Below are 15826 nucleotides of genomic sequence, written 5' to 3'. Positions count from 1 at the left end.
CACTACTCATGGGGTTGCTCAAAATTCTTCGACAACCCACGACCGGTTTTGCCCTTTTTGGGGCTCATCAGGTAGGTGCAGTCCCCAAGTTTCCGTCAGCTGCACGTTCTACTTGAAGTCAAATTGCACGGCATTAGCAAAAAAATACTCGTTTAGAAACAGGTTTGGTTTTTCGAGAGACTCACCAGGAATCCAGCTGAATTATTTGTTTTTTTTCTGACAGTTGTTTGAGTAGTACACACACCTGATTTTTAAATTGATGCTAATTTTCTCAATTTAAAATTTAATTTGTTTAGCATTTTCAAAATTTAGAAAGCAAAGTATTTTGAATGAACCTGGTATGCAATAATTTATAGTTGGGTTTTAATTCTTAGACATTCCATTTCTTCCCTCGAGGCTCTTAAAATCATAACCAGTCGTACCTTGACTCGGCTAACTGTTGTCCGGAAATTATTCATAGTGTAGTTGATTGTTTCTTGTTTCAAACCGCTTTCAAAACCAGTGATTGCTGTCGTTTGTTTTAGCATAGAGGTCGTCTTTATGTATCCACTGGCTCGCCATTGTCAGTTCTGAGACCTGTATCAAACTTGGATGATGGTCGCTTTCATCGAATACGTGGTTTCCGAGCGGATACTCAGTTCTGGATAGAAGTGGATGGACAGCTGGTTAACTACACGGTTCAAAGTAAGATGGACATTTCTCTTGAGGGATACGTTCCTCCGTCAGCAGTGTAGGAGGTCAGAACATCCGTATGAGCATATTTGGTTCTCTGTTTTGCAAAAGTGGTATGCTATCGTCCCATCGCACAGCTCGATGTGTTACGGAGAAGTTTAGTGAATCCTAACGACCATCGCTATGCTCCACATGGGATTCAGTCTGTAGTTTGGGGAAGCAGTAAATGAAAGTACGTCTGTCCTGGCTACAGTTTATCGGAATTAGGGTGTCTTTCATTGATAAGCTCATTAAATTTAGCAAACTACACTCATTTGTAAACAAATTTTGTTTTTTTCGAGAGAAGTATCCGGAACCCAGTTGGGTCTGGGTTCTGAATGTGCTGTATCAGGCTGCCTCATGCTTCAGTTGTTACGATATTCGAGATTATGTTGATGAAAATTCTTTCACAGCGCACGACCCGTTTCACCCTTCTTGGGGCTCATCAGGTAGGCACAGTTCCCGAAATTCCGTCAACCTTAGGTTCTGCTTGAGACCAAATTGAACGAAATTAACGAAATACACTCATTTTCAAACAACCGAGTCCTAGACAAGTCTTTTGAAAAACCGAATGTGTTTGCCAGGGAGCGTTTTTCGGTAATTCTTTCCAATTCGGTTTCAAGTAGAACATAAGGTTGACGGATGAGTCCCAAGAATGTCGAAACTGGTTGTGGGCCTATCAATCAACATTAAATTAGGTTACTTGTTATATTTTGGCACTTACTGTATCAGTGGGCTTATGTTAGAGTTATACTAGTCTGGTACCTTTGAAGCTCATCAAGCAAATAAAATTTACGATTCTGAACCAGTTTTACCTCAGCAATGAACTGGGCGTACCGCGTTTCTTTGTCAGTTCGTCTTATCCGGGAAAGCATATTGAAGTGGTTCGAACACTGTCCCTTGAACAGTCCGTTTGAGCAGCATGATCAGAGTGATGTTCTTCCGATACCCTGATTTAGAAAATATACGTAAATTTGCCTGGCATAGTAAAACATTCGCTCAACAAACTCCTGGCTGTTGGTTTCATCAAGTGCTTCCCTGAAAGACTTGCTTGTTTCTATGGTGCTTAGAAATGCCTCGTCAAGTTTTCGACTTGAAGCTATCCCTTTAGACATGTTTCCCCCGCCTATCAGATATGTTGTGGCCCAGGACCCAGTGGCCCACCACTTCATTTGACGCCTTTAGCTAAGGGATATACGAACCCCTAATTCACTTGTGAGATGGAACGGAGAAACCAACCCTACTCTATTGGTGCGTTGTTGTCCCGGACTCACCCACGAGCATGCTCAATGATGGGTGTGCTCAACGTGGCCTACTTACCGCACAGCTTTGTCCTATTAAGAAGCAAATGAAACTTGGTACATTACCTGTGCGACACAAACGGGAAAATCGACTAGAAAGATGGAAACCAAAACTCTTGTGGCTGTTCAGACAATTCATGGTCGAATTCTTTTGATCTGTAACTCTCAGACCTGATACGTATCTTTGGACCCTTGTTTGCCATCCAAATTTGACCGAATTGGTGAAATTCCGGTCAACTAACTTAACAAAACATTGAAAGAGCACTCAAGGTAGTCTAGTTGAGGACTGGCTTCACTGATCACGCTCTCAACATACAAAACCTGAGGGACAAAGTTTACAGGCCCGAAAAGCTCCTCGTGAAGAAATTTAACTTCATGTATCCAGAAATCCTCATCGTAATCCCAAATGTCTCTCAAATATCGTGTCAAAGCTTATGAAAACTTTGGCTCTCAACTACAAATTTTAGCTTGATTGAGTCCAGCTTACAGATCTCGCTTATTTCTTGTCTTATGTATAAGTCGGAACCGATTGAAGAAATGCCGAAAATGCAGTGGTTTGCACATTATCTGCTCTAATGAGACGACTAGTTTTTTCGCAGTTAATCCGAGGATTTAACGACAGATGCTATATTTAGCAAACTACTCCCAGAAAAGTCAAAGAGAGACTTAACTGAGTACAAACACAGTCTACAGATCACAATACGTCCACCAAAATATGTCGGGCGAGAGCCACTTCGTGATTTAGTCGGATAATATCGTTCCGATGCAAGATACTACTCAAACGTTTGCTGGGGACTCTTCAACAGCACATGTTTGGTGCCGCTCTGTTGGAGCTCTTCACTAAGGTGACGGAATCTCGTGGCTTCGATTACCTGATCAGCCACAAGAAGGATAAAGCCGTTAGTCGGCTGCCAAAGAGTTCTCAGCGACCTTATGAGTAGTGTTTCGTCGTGAAAATTCACTGAGACATTTTGAATATCGTGCTAAATGAAAAATAAGGCTGACTTTGTGCAGCACATTAAGTTGAATATCATGAACGAGAGATTCCGTTAGAGTCTTCCTCTAACATCAACTTAATTTCCTTGTTCATTGGAAACATGTATTCGATGTGAAGCTGAGTTTGGGGAATTGCCTCGCAAGCTTTCAGTAATCTTTGATAGGGATAAAGATCAAAGGCACCGGGGATGACTCAATTTCTCTTGGTCTGGTTTCATGCAATTAAGTTCAACTGATTCGTGTCAGCTTGACCGACCTCGGTGCCGTTTCACTGGTGGGGGGATCAGGTTAATATGCTTTAAATGTTTGTACGGTATATGAAACTACAGATATCTGGTTCGAACAGGTCGAATGTTCTGTATGGGTTACAGCCGACCAGACATCTGTCAGCTTTTAAGGTGTATTTACGTACGCTACGCGTTCGACGATGAGTGGCTTTCACACATAAAACTTTTGTTTGAGGTCCAAGTCCTTCGGGAACTCTAGAACTGGCCCCAGAACCCCTTCGTAATCACACCTCCACGTATAGTTGCGTCACGCTGACGTAAGCAACGGAAGCACAAATAGTTTACTTCGGGATTAAAATATTTTCCGTTTTGTTTACTCCGTCTATTTTAGGGAGTCGGCAAACTTTCACCTCTGGAACACTGAATGTGTTTATAGGCCACTCCGGAATTCCTCACTTCAATGACAACTTCAAGGGATATTTAAGCGGTAAGTACAAGTTTTTTTCAACAAGGAGCTTACCCTGTCGAGATATATTGTGATTACTCGAACCAAAGAGAACTAAGGAATTTTTATTGATCGGATTACCGTAACTAGGATCATCATCAGAAGGTGACAAGCACTTGGCAGTTGGATTGCAAACGTTTCATCACCGGTCGAGGTGACATCGTCAGTGCAGGGTTGAGTGGGTGAATTCCTCCTCTGACAAGCACTGATAAATGTCTGTTTTTCCAGAATGATAATGATTACAGAAGTTATGTGGACTACAATGCAATACAGTACAAGAACGGAATTGGCCAAAAAGTGACCTGTCGTTTGAGGACAACTGTTGAGAGTTCTTGAATAAAGGTCCGGACGCGGGACGTGTCTCCTCAGCAGTATAGCTGCTACACGCCTTTCGGAGTTAACCGTGGAGCTGGGTTGACTTCCTGTCCTGTACACGCAAGTGTGTGTTCGGCCCCAGTTGTATGGCTATTTATTGTGTGCAGTGTGAAGAGAGGGGTGTTCTTTCGTGTTTGATGCTTGCACGAACATGAATACAGCTTGATCTGATGTGGTTGAACTTCGTAAGTCTGGCGCGTGACGCAGGTGGTAGCCTTGTAAACAAAACTGGATGGAAAGCTGTAGTCTACATGTTATCAGCTGTTGCAAGTGGGACAGGAATTGTCACGTGGTTTGAACGTTTGTGACGCGTGATCTAGTGGCTGATCGCTACAGAGTCATCCATTGTAAGAATTGATTGTGAAAAGGCACACATTAATCTGGTATTTTCTTTGGGGATGACACAAAATGGACTTTGCTAATATATCCGCGAAATTTGCCCAGCCCACATGTTTGTTATATTTTTTGTTTGTTACAATATTTAGTGCTTTCTATTTCCCACAGGCAAAGGGGACATTTTTTGTTCACCCACACTACACTATCGTAGAACTTGTCACCAACATGTTTGCGGTGGAATACTGGTGTAACGTTGGATACTACTGATAAGGCATGCGAGTAGTGTTTTCTCGTAAATCTGCTTCGTGTCTCTTGGAAAGTGAGAACGTTTGCGGAATTTGTGGAGTCGCATTTGCTTGCATTTGAGCAATAGTCAATGAATATCCAGGAAAATTCAGGAAGACGCGTTTGAGGAGGAGATGGATATTAAGTTTTTGTAAATAAGATGCATATGAGGGTTTTGTAACCCTGTCCAATGGTCTGTTACTGTCCAGTTGGCGTTTCCTAATGAATAAATCCGCAGCGAAAGCCTTCTTCCTTTCGTTGGTAACTCGAGTGCTGCAAGTCAGTTGCCAGGCTCACCGAACAGAGCCATAGCCACCAGTTTTCGAACTATCAATAAAGCACTGTAGTCTGCTTTCCGACAAATGAGCTCGATTTCCAGACATGCTGTTACGCTCCCTCTGGAATACACTTTGCGAAGCCTTTTATCATTTTACATAAAGAGGAGACGAAAGCATAGTTTAAGGCTGCAGTTTGAAGCATGTGAGGACAGGATGCAAACATCACCTGTCAGATTTGTTCGAAAACCATTTTGCTCATCCTATCGAGCGTCGTTGAGAAACTGGAACAGAAAATACACCTGTAGGGATTCTGCAGGGTAAGGTAAAGTACGTAGTTAATATCAAACCTTCCATAGATTTTAATGCCTTTCAAAAGTGAGACATTTCCATTGATTCTGAAGAATCTTCAGCAGTCGCACTGTAGAAGATAAGGTGAAAACTTTGGTCCCTAATATGTTAGCGGAAAGCCGACTTCGTCAGGCGATCGGGAACAAAGAGTGATCTTTCAGCTCACACTAATCGTCCAATCCGGAGATTCTATTGGACAGACATGTTGGTGCATATGTGAAAACAGCGACCTTTATAAGATGGCCACACCACCGTCTAGTAAAAAAATGAGTATTTTGTGAGGTACATCATTGTAGGATCTCACCGAGTTCTGCGTGATAATTCAACCAGAATTTCCCCACCAAAAACGAATAAACTACCGTGAAACAGAAAGCTTGCAAACATGAGCTGCAATTGGCAAATGTAGGCACAGATTCACTGTAAATCGTCATATCGCATTGGGTGCATAGGTATCTAACTCACTTCTGTCCTACCTTAGTGTTCTTCATCACTGGAACAGTTTCACTCAAAAGCAAATCCGACTAAATTTCGAATGCCACCAAAAAGAAACCTGGAAGAACTAGAAAAAAGCGTTCTCATTCGTCATCCGTTAGCAATGACCGGTGATCGCCGGAATAACTTACTCGGCAATTTTATCAGGGGACCCCGTTGAAAAGCTCCAGCAAAATGTACAAACCAAAACTCTCCCCTAGTGTTTTCCCGACAGCATTGCTCTTTCCACTCTTTCAGGCATAACCTATAATGGCTTGAAGCTTCTGGATGTTGCATTCGATGCTGGCTACAGACCAGATATTCGTGTGATTCGTTACGGACGAACCGATCTGGTGCCTAATTTTCAACCGAATGTTGCACCACACAGTCCGTTTTTCAAGTAAGTTGTCCTTCAAATAACTAGTGTCTCATATGAGAGGATAACAGAATTGATTCCAGTACTGTACTCGTCTCAAAACCGAACACACCAGGAAAAATTCACGAACATGGCCATTAAATTCAACAACGGCAAAATTCAACTAGTGATCTGTTCTTTTCCCTCCTTCCTGCCTTTAATTATGTATTGTGGATAATGCCATTTCGAAGGCAGATATAATACCAGCTTTTTGCCGAATTTTATTGCGACAAGCTATCCCGAATCCCGCTGCCATCAACCGAGTTCTTTACATACTACTTTTCCATCCCATTTCCGCCTTCAGCACGTCAGCCTTAAAATATATATATGCATCACCGAGCCAACCGTATTCTTTCATTAGCATCATGCCCTAGAAAAAGGTGACGTCACCATTGGAGTGGATGCCTTAGTTCCGGACTACTGCTAGAGATGGAACGAAAAGCGGTTTAATATAGACTTTTAATCAACGGAAATATATATATGCATCACCGAGCCAACCGTATTCTTTCATTAGCATCATGCCCTAGAAAAAGGTGACGTCACCATTGGAGTGGATGCCTTAGTTCCGGACTACTGCTAGAGATGGAACGAAAAGCGGTTTAATATAGACTTTTGAATCAACGGACGTTTTTTTTTACATGAGGCTACTCATCGCTTTCCAAATGGGATTAACCTTTGATTGCAGGCATCCATGGGGTTTCTTTAAAGGAAGGAATGTTAGCTTGGGGAAGAATTGCCTTGTGCCAACGACATACGAACTTTCAGCCTCCAGGAAATTTGGGAACCTCGGTCACTTGTTGAACCATATCACTCGAAAGTGAGATGCGTAGTTTTTTCTCAGACACCAGAGTTAAAACTATCACGTAGCCTCAAAGTGCACAGTTTCGTCTCCAAAGTGACAATGAAAATTCCCTTTTTGACAGTCTTTAAAGTGCACTACCACTACTGCTTGCTGCACACTTTCATCTTTTAGATCGTGTCACTTAACACAGATTGGCATATTTATAAGTGAGTTCACTCGGGAGTGTGGTGAAAACTGCTGTGTTTTGGCGTATCACGCATAGGTTCTTCATGTCAACAATGTATCGAGATATGGTCAGTGTTTCACACCAACAATGCAATGTTGAATCGTTTGGTTTTGTTTCTAATGATCCAAAGAATGCTGGATTTTTCGTATAATCACAAGTTGATCGCTGACTGTATACGGAAAATGATGTCTTCCAGTTGATTTCATAAAGTCCAGTCCGTCAATTCTGTCATTCGGTATTATCAATGGTCGTACACTGTGAAGACATACGTTGCATTATCAACTCTTGAAAATTTTCATAGATGGTGTGTGTTTGTGATAACGAAGAATGTTTTGCAGCGAATAACAGCAACCTTATGTTGCCAGTGTGTGATTTCGAAATCACCACAATTGCAGCATCACCTGTCCCCGCTGAGCTGTTCTCACAGGGGTTTTGGAATCATTAGCCAAACGTTTGTCCTGTCCAAGTTTATTGTACCCATGATCACAGAGAAATCAACACTAGTACATTGAGACCCTTAAGTGTACATTTTGAATATTCGTGAGCACGGCTTTCCAATAATTGTTCATCTCATATTCAGGTCGCAGAACCCGACGCTCCCAACTTTGAGTTGAGGTGAATCCGTCAGTCACATTACTACGTGTTCCTCAATTAGTTTCAGCTTGGAGCCGCCTCAGATTGACAAAATTCAATACCTAAATTGCTGCGGCTATATTTAGAGATTCTTGGCCTTTCAGTATAGATGTAATCTACATTGCAATCAAAGTACGGACAGAGGAATGCACCATGGGAGAGTGTATTTGTGAACCGATTAGATTGTCGACAACAAAACTCTTCCGTTTCCTGTATGCACAGTAGGTGGCGCAGACTAACTTTGAAGCAGATAAATCAGACGGAATTATAACCTAGAAATGTATTTTTCAAATAATCACGTGACAATTTTGTAAACCTTCAAGCTTCTGGGATGTTGCGCGAGAATTACTGTGTAGTGCACTGAGTATTAATAGTATGTGTATGAGAATAGAGATGGCAACCTAGAACGTAAGTGAAAAGTAATTCAGTCAAGTGAAATTCGCCGCGGAGAGAGTGTTTTCCTGTGATGATTAGTTGCCTTATTTAATAACTGCAAGTGCTCCGTTTTAATCAAGATAACCCCAAATTTTAACATCGAAAATGAGTCCACACGTTATCGAAAAATGGTTAAACAATAGTCATCCTTGACCTCAAGGTTTTATTTTCAAGTTTATGGAATGTTGTAACGGGCTTTGGTGGATAGCCACATGGTCCATTTAACACAAAATAAGGAGACGGCCGCTGGCTAGCTCCTTAGCGTGTCAAGGGAGAAAGCATCTTGATTCTGGCTACTGATCGACTCGAAATTCTCAGCAGACCGTGTTTTGCGGACCACGAGAAATTGATTTATTCTGTTTTCAAAACCAAATATCAGCCCTATATTGTTTGACATCATTTTGAAACGATCGCTCTTTTTTCTGCTCTGTATTCAGTGACAAGAAACCGCAGTTATCAAAAACATTTCCAAAATTCCCGGCAGCAGCCAGCATTTTCAACAGTTCCTGGTCTTATCACCACATGATCCCAAGAATGAATGTGAGTGAGCCATATCTTACCGCGCGGCTTTCAGGACCGCACAGTTCCCAGTGGAGAGAAACAGTGAATCCTGAACAGATAGCCCAATATTCTGTCAGTCATCTGAGGTACCAAATTGGCCTATGGCTGCTGACAGGAGTGGTAGTCCTGGGGGTGGTCCTGTGTTGTACCATAGTCTATTTAATAGTCCGGTGTCAAATCTGTAATTCACGCAGCCAGGTTTTATCCAACAAGACTGTTTATCATGAAGAAATTCCACGGGCAACAAGCACGACTGTGACTGCTCAACGACCTCTTTCTGAGCTCTCCAGCTTTAATCGGGATCAGGGACAAGCGGAGAGCACGACGACATCAGCAACTGCTGTCCTGCTGATGGACAAACCAGGATTCCAACAGGAAGTTTTAAACTCCCAACTTTTCTAACCCTTTGGTCTGAACGAAAAATCCACGAAGACCATTAAAGTGTCAGTCGTGCGACGGTATTGTTATCCACTCACTTCCATTGATATGCGGAATGTTTGCGGTCGGACATCAACTATTCAACATGACTTCTTCCAACCCTCTGAATGCTTATGCTGATTTCTTATTTGCAAACGGTGATGTTCACTCAAGTCATCAAATTTTATCCAGCTTCATATGGTTGGAGTATCGAATACATCTCGTGATCTACCATTTGCCGTTCATTTTGCTTGTTGCGTGGCCTGGATTCGGTGGGGAGACAAAAATATATTATTCATCCTTTAGAGCGTCCTCTGAAAATAGCGCGCAATCGGCCTTCATATAAAACTGTTTGACTCATTTTTGGCTAGCCATGTGGTTAAATTTGATAAGTATGGATGGCCTACTTGATATCCTTCCACGAACTATAATCGGCTAGATGGTTGGGGCAAAATTGACGGGTTTTTTCAAAAAGGTTAAAAAAACACGCCTTAGACAGTGAGACGCTTTGACATAGTGGAGTCTTAAATAAAACCAGGAAGTTATTGTGAGTTGATCCTACTATTGTATGTGGATTTTAATACATGTCAAGTGTCCGATATGTACTTCTATGTTCTCTGGCCGTAAAAAAAATATACCCTCAGTCTTGGTGCTGGCAACCCAAATCAATACTCAACAAGGACGAAGAGATTTGAAAGGAGTTGCCTCGTGATTGAGGCCATTTTAACAGTATTTCATGTGGTAGGCATCACCAGTACAATCGTACCAACAACGTAGCCGATCACCAAGGCGGTCTCAACGAACATGAGTGTTTTCTGGGCAACACAGAGTTGGGTAACGTAACCGAATGATGGACATCTTTGACGCTGCGCCGCCTTCGAACGTTTTGACCGTATCATTGGGAATGATCCCGCCGATGCTGATCATCACTCAGGTGGGAGATATTTGCACGAGTTGTGTTCTTTGCCAGTTCAGTTCTCAAGTGGTCTGAGGCACACGCACGGGTCTTGCTTCACAAACTCTGAGTTTTAATACCCACGTAGTTTGATACAAGCATACACCTGCGAGGACAGATGACGACGGGTAATCACATATCGGGAAAGATTCTGAAACTAAAAATGTTTTGTTAAGCATGTTGTACCAAACCCCTGTTTTAAGAAAGTGGTTAGACTTTCGGTAGAAACTTCGCAAGCGGTTTTTAATCCTATGGGTGGATGGATTTAGACAGAATTCTCCGCGACCAATGGGCTTCACACGACATTATTCTTGGTTTTGGACTCAAGGGGCCTATCTTCAGGATTTCTTAGGATATTCCAATTTTATGGATTTGTCAAATTTTTGTGTTAATAGTACCGCTGCAGGTTAACCATTTTGTTAGGTTCCCACCACTTGAAATATTTGTCCGTCCTTGTAACTTTTCGGACTATATCAACGAAGTAATCAATTCAGCCTTTCGATAATGTTGTAGCTGCGAACTGCGACGCGTTAGTGGTTTATCGTCGCCAGCGAAACTGAGTGCAGAGTGAGATTATGGATAGACTGATGAAGGCCTGTTATCATCCTGCAGAATTCGTAAATGATAACGAAAAATGTCTACACGTAGAGACGTAATACACTACTCATAAGGTTGCTGAGAATTCATCGGTAGACAACGACCGATTTTGTCCTTCTTGGGGCTCATCAAATAGGTTCAGTCTCCGAGTTTTCGTCAACCTCATGTTCTACTTGAAATTATCGAAAAACACTCATTTGCAAACCAGATCGGTTTTGCCGTAGACTCATCTTGAACCCAGCTGAATCTCTCGTCTATGAAGCAATACATAGCAATACATAGCAATACATTCGTAAACGTGCCTGGCTGGCAAAACGACTGGCTATTGAATCTCACTTGGTCTCATGATAATTAACCCATTCCTTTGCTTACTCCGCCTATATACTTTTGACCTCCACTTGTATTGCACCTGTACCCGCCATTCACCTTGTCACAAACATCATCCAGTCCAACACTTGTGTATCAGCATGTGTGAGTGTGCGCAGCTAATCTACTTACCCATGCGCCGTCTTGTTCCGTTTGCCGAGCATGCCTTGACTTGTCTTTCCATGAGATCCTGGTGATCGCACCACCAATGAGAATCGCGAGACTGTCGTCGGAAGGGACGACCGCAACCCACATTACTGAACCATCGCTTACCGTTGTTTGGTCTGCGGACGTTGACACTACACTGCCGAACAGTGACAGAATTGTGCACTTGATGACGCCACGAATATGGACACCTGAGGTTTGTTGTGTAAATAATAGTGTAGGGTTTCGAACTTAATTCTTCCATTTGATATCCGGAATTGTCACACCCACGCGTCGCTCAATGTTCCGCATCGGCAACCTCAACATTGACCTTATATTCACTGTACAATCCACTCGGTTTTTCGGTTAGTGGCTATATTTAGCAGGCTTCAGCCAGTTTTCTTCTGGTTTCAAGCTGCCAGTCGGCCCCGACAAAAAACTGCCCCTCCTCACTTAATCCCGCGGTTTATAGGTACCAGTATATTTGGTGAGCACAATTTTCTAGGCATCGGAATGGATAACGAACTCGTTTTGGTGTTTCTTCAATTGACCCCGTAAAATACTACATGAATTGCCAACCAAAGACCTCCGCCTCTGAGATTCAACCCATCCTTGATATGGGTATTTCTAAAAGAATTTAGTAGGATGTTTAACTATTGGATCCAAAGATGTATTCAAGCCAAATGTGCCGCGGGCAAAGCGCAACTCAAGCTATCTTAACACCTAAACGCGACATACCGGTAGAAGGCTAGATGCATGGGTAGTCGATGTTGAGTTCCCATATCGTAGCAGTGCCTGACATTGATAACAAGCAAGCCAGAAATTGACTTGAAAGAATAAGCTGCGAGTTTTCAGTGGTTGACTTATCGCTAAGTCATCCCACATCCACATGTGAGGCACTGGCCCGCCTACCCGTTGACAAAGTACTGGGTTTGAATTCCCACGTGGCTGGTTTTGACGATTAGCATGTTTGGCATGGTACACGCTTATCAACAGCGCTGAGCCACTGCAACGCAAAACCATCATTATGGTACACCGCATGATTCAGGGATGGCTGCGCTAACCACCTTTGCTTCTGTGTCTAAACTTGAATGGTGTAAACTCGACGCAGAGTGAACAAGAAAGACACATCTTTCTTCAGTTGATTAAAAGTAAAGTTCATTGTTCAGTGCTCCTGCTGACCCTTCGGACCTAGTGAGGCACAATCTGACGTATGACATTACTCTGGATGACTGCACAGACTCAAAAGAACCAAGATCCTCCTTCACCAGAAAAACTGGTCTCTATGACTGGCAACTTTGGCATCAAAAAAATCAATTGTGCAATTTTTTAGAAAAGAGAAACAAACGGTTTTAGCTACCGGAAAGGCCTAGACCAAAAAAAACTAAATTATGGTGAAAAAACGTCCCAGTTGTTTTGGCAACTGCTCCTTTAAATTGCTTCAAGCTGTACTCATCGGCTGTTTCGCTGGATGTGGCGCTCAGTATTCGAAAGACGCAACGTGTCTCTGATGGACCAACGACACAGTTGCTTCAAGCTGTACTCATCGGCTGTTTCGCTGGATGTGGCGCTCAGTATTCGAAAGACGCAACGTGTCTCTGATGGACCAAACGACACAGGTAGTTGAGTTCAGAGTATGAGGCCAAACTTTTGAGCCTCATCTAGGCATCCAGGGGGTCTCAACGATGCTGGAAAAGTATTCCACCAGAATTTTTCCGCCAGGAGTGTGATTGCTTCAGTGGATAATGAAATTCAGTGAGCTGTAGAAATAGGAAAGTAGATTAGGGCAATCTTTCTGTGAACTATTACTATCTACATATGGTGCAACAGTTCTGAGATCTACCTCTCAGTCCACTCTGGTTATTGTGACCTTCTAATCCTGACCAATCAATGGAGGCACGTTCATTTGTTTCTCCTAGCTGTATCTGTTTGAGCTATGAAAAAATATTATGTGGTTAAAGACAGGGTCCACAAGGTGAACTCAGTAGAACAACTCAAATTTAGTGGGAGCAATATATACATAGTATATGTACAAAGATATGTAAACTGATAAGTCCGATTAAGATGACCGCGAAAATTCAAGTCCTTTCGTTACTGATCGTTCCTTTTCAAAAGATGCGTAATTTGAGCTTTTTCTTTGTTCCCCAATTGTATTTGGTTCGCTTGGTATCCCGAATGGCTCGCCTGAAAGTGGAAGGCGAAAATAAATTTTAGAAAAACGTTCACCGAACAGACATTTCGTCCTTGTGCGCTTGCTGAAATAATACAGACTTGGGTGCAGATTACGGTGCATATTATAAATAATTATCCGAAGAAGGCGTTACTGTATCTGCTGCAGAGTGAGTTCAATTTGAAACTAGTTAGTCAGCATGTTCAATACCCACCTGCCACAGTAAACCCAGTTCCACGAATATTTCCGACCGTTTGATGACTGATTTATGGCCTAATGAAGCCACTCATGTTTCTTTTTTGAATCCAGTTCATGCGTAAGTGGAAGAAAACAATATTCTGCACCAAATCCACGTTCATGGTTATTGATTAAATTTACATTCTTAGCCATGTTCACATAATTAACTTAACCGAGTTTTTATATAAACGTTTTTTCACAGAGTTTTAAAATTGAAATAAGGAGCTCCACTGTTAGTTATCCGAACACAGCATAGAAGAAAGCTTAGAACAGGGAAAGTCTGTGAGTTGTATGTTGAACGAGCCTTTTCTGCCTGGCTACTTTGATTTCGATAGCATATGCCTGGCATCAGGTGTCGACTTGAGGAATAACAAACTTCGCAGTTGTGTAAGCAACAATGATTGTTCGTTCTATTCCAGCAACCACGGTTCTTGCAATTTTTAGACATGTTCACAAAGGTTCCGAATTAGTGAACCCGTGTAACAAGTTTTGTCTGATAAGAAGTTAAACAATGGCTTGTCATTTCCAACCACAAATTCACCATAAGAATATTTCCAAACCACCGGGTTGCAATCCTCTTCCTGGTAAATCAATCAAGCTTTATGCACCCGTCTTGAAATACCTACGCAAAATAAATTCTTCTGGAATATTTTTCGCAAAGACGTAGAAGAAACCAGATGGGTCCAACGGAATTCCAGTGGAATCGCGAAATCGGTAACATCCATACTCCTTTACTGTGGCTGCAACTGGGTGAAAATAGACTTGGTCCACACCGATGGTTGCAAAGCTGGATGTTTAAGGCTGGGTGACTGTTTTGAAGCATTTAGTCAATGCACTGATTACGGTCGAAGCCATTATTTAAAACATGCGGTTACTTTTGTAGTAGGTTGGTCACTGAACCTAAACGCTCGATAGGCTGAGCCAATTGATGGTCCTCAACGCATTCCTTGACGAGAAAAGTTACATGTGGTTGATAGCCGTATGGAAAAGTTCGGGGTAGCGAAAGCATCTGGTGACGTGAACCATTTTTATATTAGTCGTGGATAGCAGACTTGCTGGACACGGTGTATGTATCAATCATTTGAGCGTTGCACGTGATAGACTGACGTTTATTTGTGACTCAAAAAAGTTGAGTCTGTTCAGAGCAAATCAAAAGTGGGCATTCATCCCTTGTTTGCTTATTCAAACAAATGTTCCAACATCTACAATATCCACCTTATTCCTATCATTATACCTATTTTAGTTACAGCTGTCCTATCTTGTAACTTGGATATTGGTGGCATTCTCCTGCCATCAGACTATTCATGTACACTGTAGCTTCTAGGTCCGGTCAAAATTTAACGACAAATTGGACAGCTTGATGGGTGGTGGGTATTTCATGCTACTGTCTCAAAATCCAATCAGATCTAGGCCAAAATAAACATAAAACGGGGGATGACCTCTGGTGCTGGTGGGCAGGTAAAGGCGAATTGTCAAGTGCTGACAAACGTTGAGCAACTATATGGATTGCCTGATCCAAACTGAGGCTGCACACTACATAAATTTCAACCGCGAATATTCGTTGAGCAGTCATAATCAACGGTTTTACTATATCTGTGAATCCCTAAACAGTTCCGCATCCGTTCCCTACTCCCCAGTGGTTGACGGACTTTCACGGAGATATTTAGGTAGTAACGTCCACTGACTTTAAGTTCACTCTCTGAGACGTTTCCAAAGCTGTGTCATCATCTGGTCCTAAACAGATATGAGTACACAATGCATCAAACACCGGTATCGTACAAGATGTAATTAAAGGGCTGTAAATTTTGTTGTGAAAGTTTGCTGACTGTACATCCAAGAAGTTGGTTGGTCTCGCCTTTCTCAGGAGCAAATTGAAACCTGATCAATTGATTTGTTTTAATTTTGGGGTTTTGCGGAATAGGTATGTTTGTTCATAGCCACACCACTCTCGTTTGAACGGCCGTGTTCCTGTTCTGGCGTAATTATTCCTGTGAGTCCACACCAAAGGGAAGCACTGGACTCGAGTTTCGCTCTT

At 42.3% G+C, this 15826-nt stretch overlaps 1 protein-coding gene across 1 annotated transcript; it reads left to right on the top strand.

The window, feature by feature from the left end:
• Positions 1 to 8: 8 nt before the first annotated feature.
• T265_03763 (hypothetical protein) lies at positions 9 to 9307 on the top strand (the record flags this gene model as incomplete). The annotated part of the gene is made up of 6 exons (XM_009168316.1): positions 9 to 71; positions 525 to 684; positions 1081 to 1194; positions 3627 to 3722; positions 6092 to 6233; positions 8782 to 9307. The coding sequence occupies 6 exons, from the start codon at positions 9 to 11 to the stop codon at positions 9305 to 9307; spliced, it is 1101 nt and encodes a 366-aa protein (XP_009166580.1).
• Between the last annotated feature and the right edge of the window lie 6519 nt (positions 9308 to 15826).

Source organism: Opisthorchis viverrini, assembly GCF_000715545.1.
Source record: "Opisthorchis viverrini unplaced genomic scaffold opera_v5_60, whole genome shotgun sequence".
NCBI classification, from domain to species: domain Eukaryota; kingdom Metazoa; phylum Platyhelminthes; class Trematoda; order Opisthorchiida; family Opisthorchiidae; genus Opisthorchis; species Opisthorchis viverrini.
This window is presented reverse-complemented; position numbering and strand designations above follow the sequence as displayed.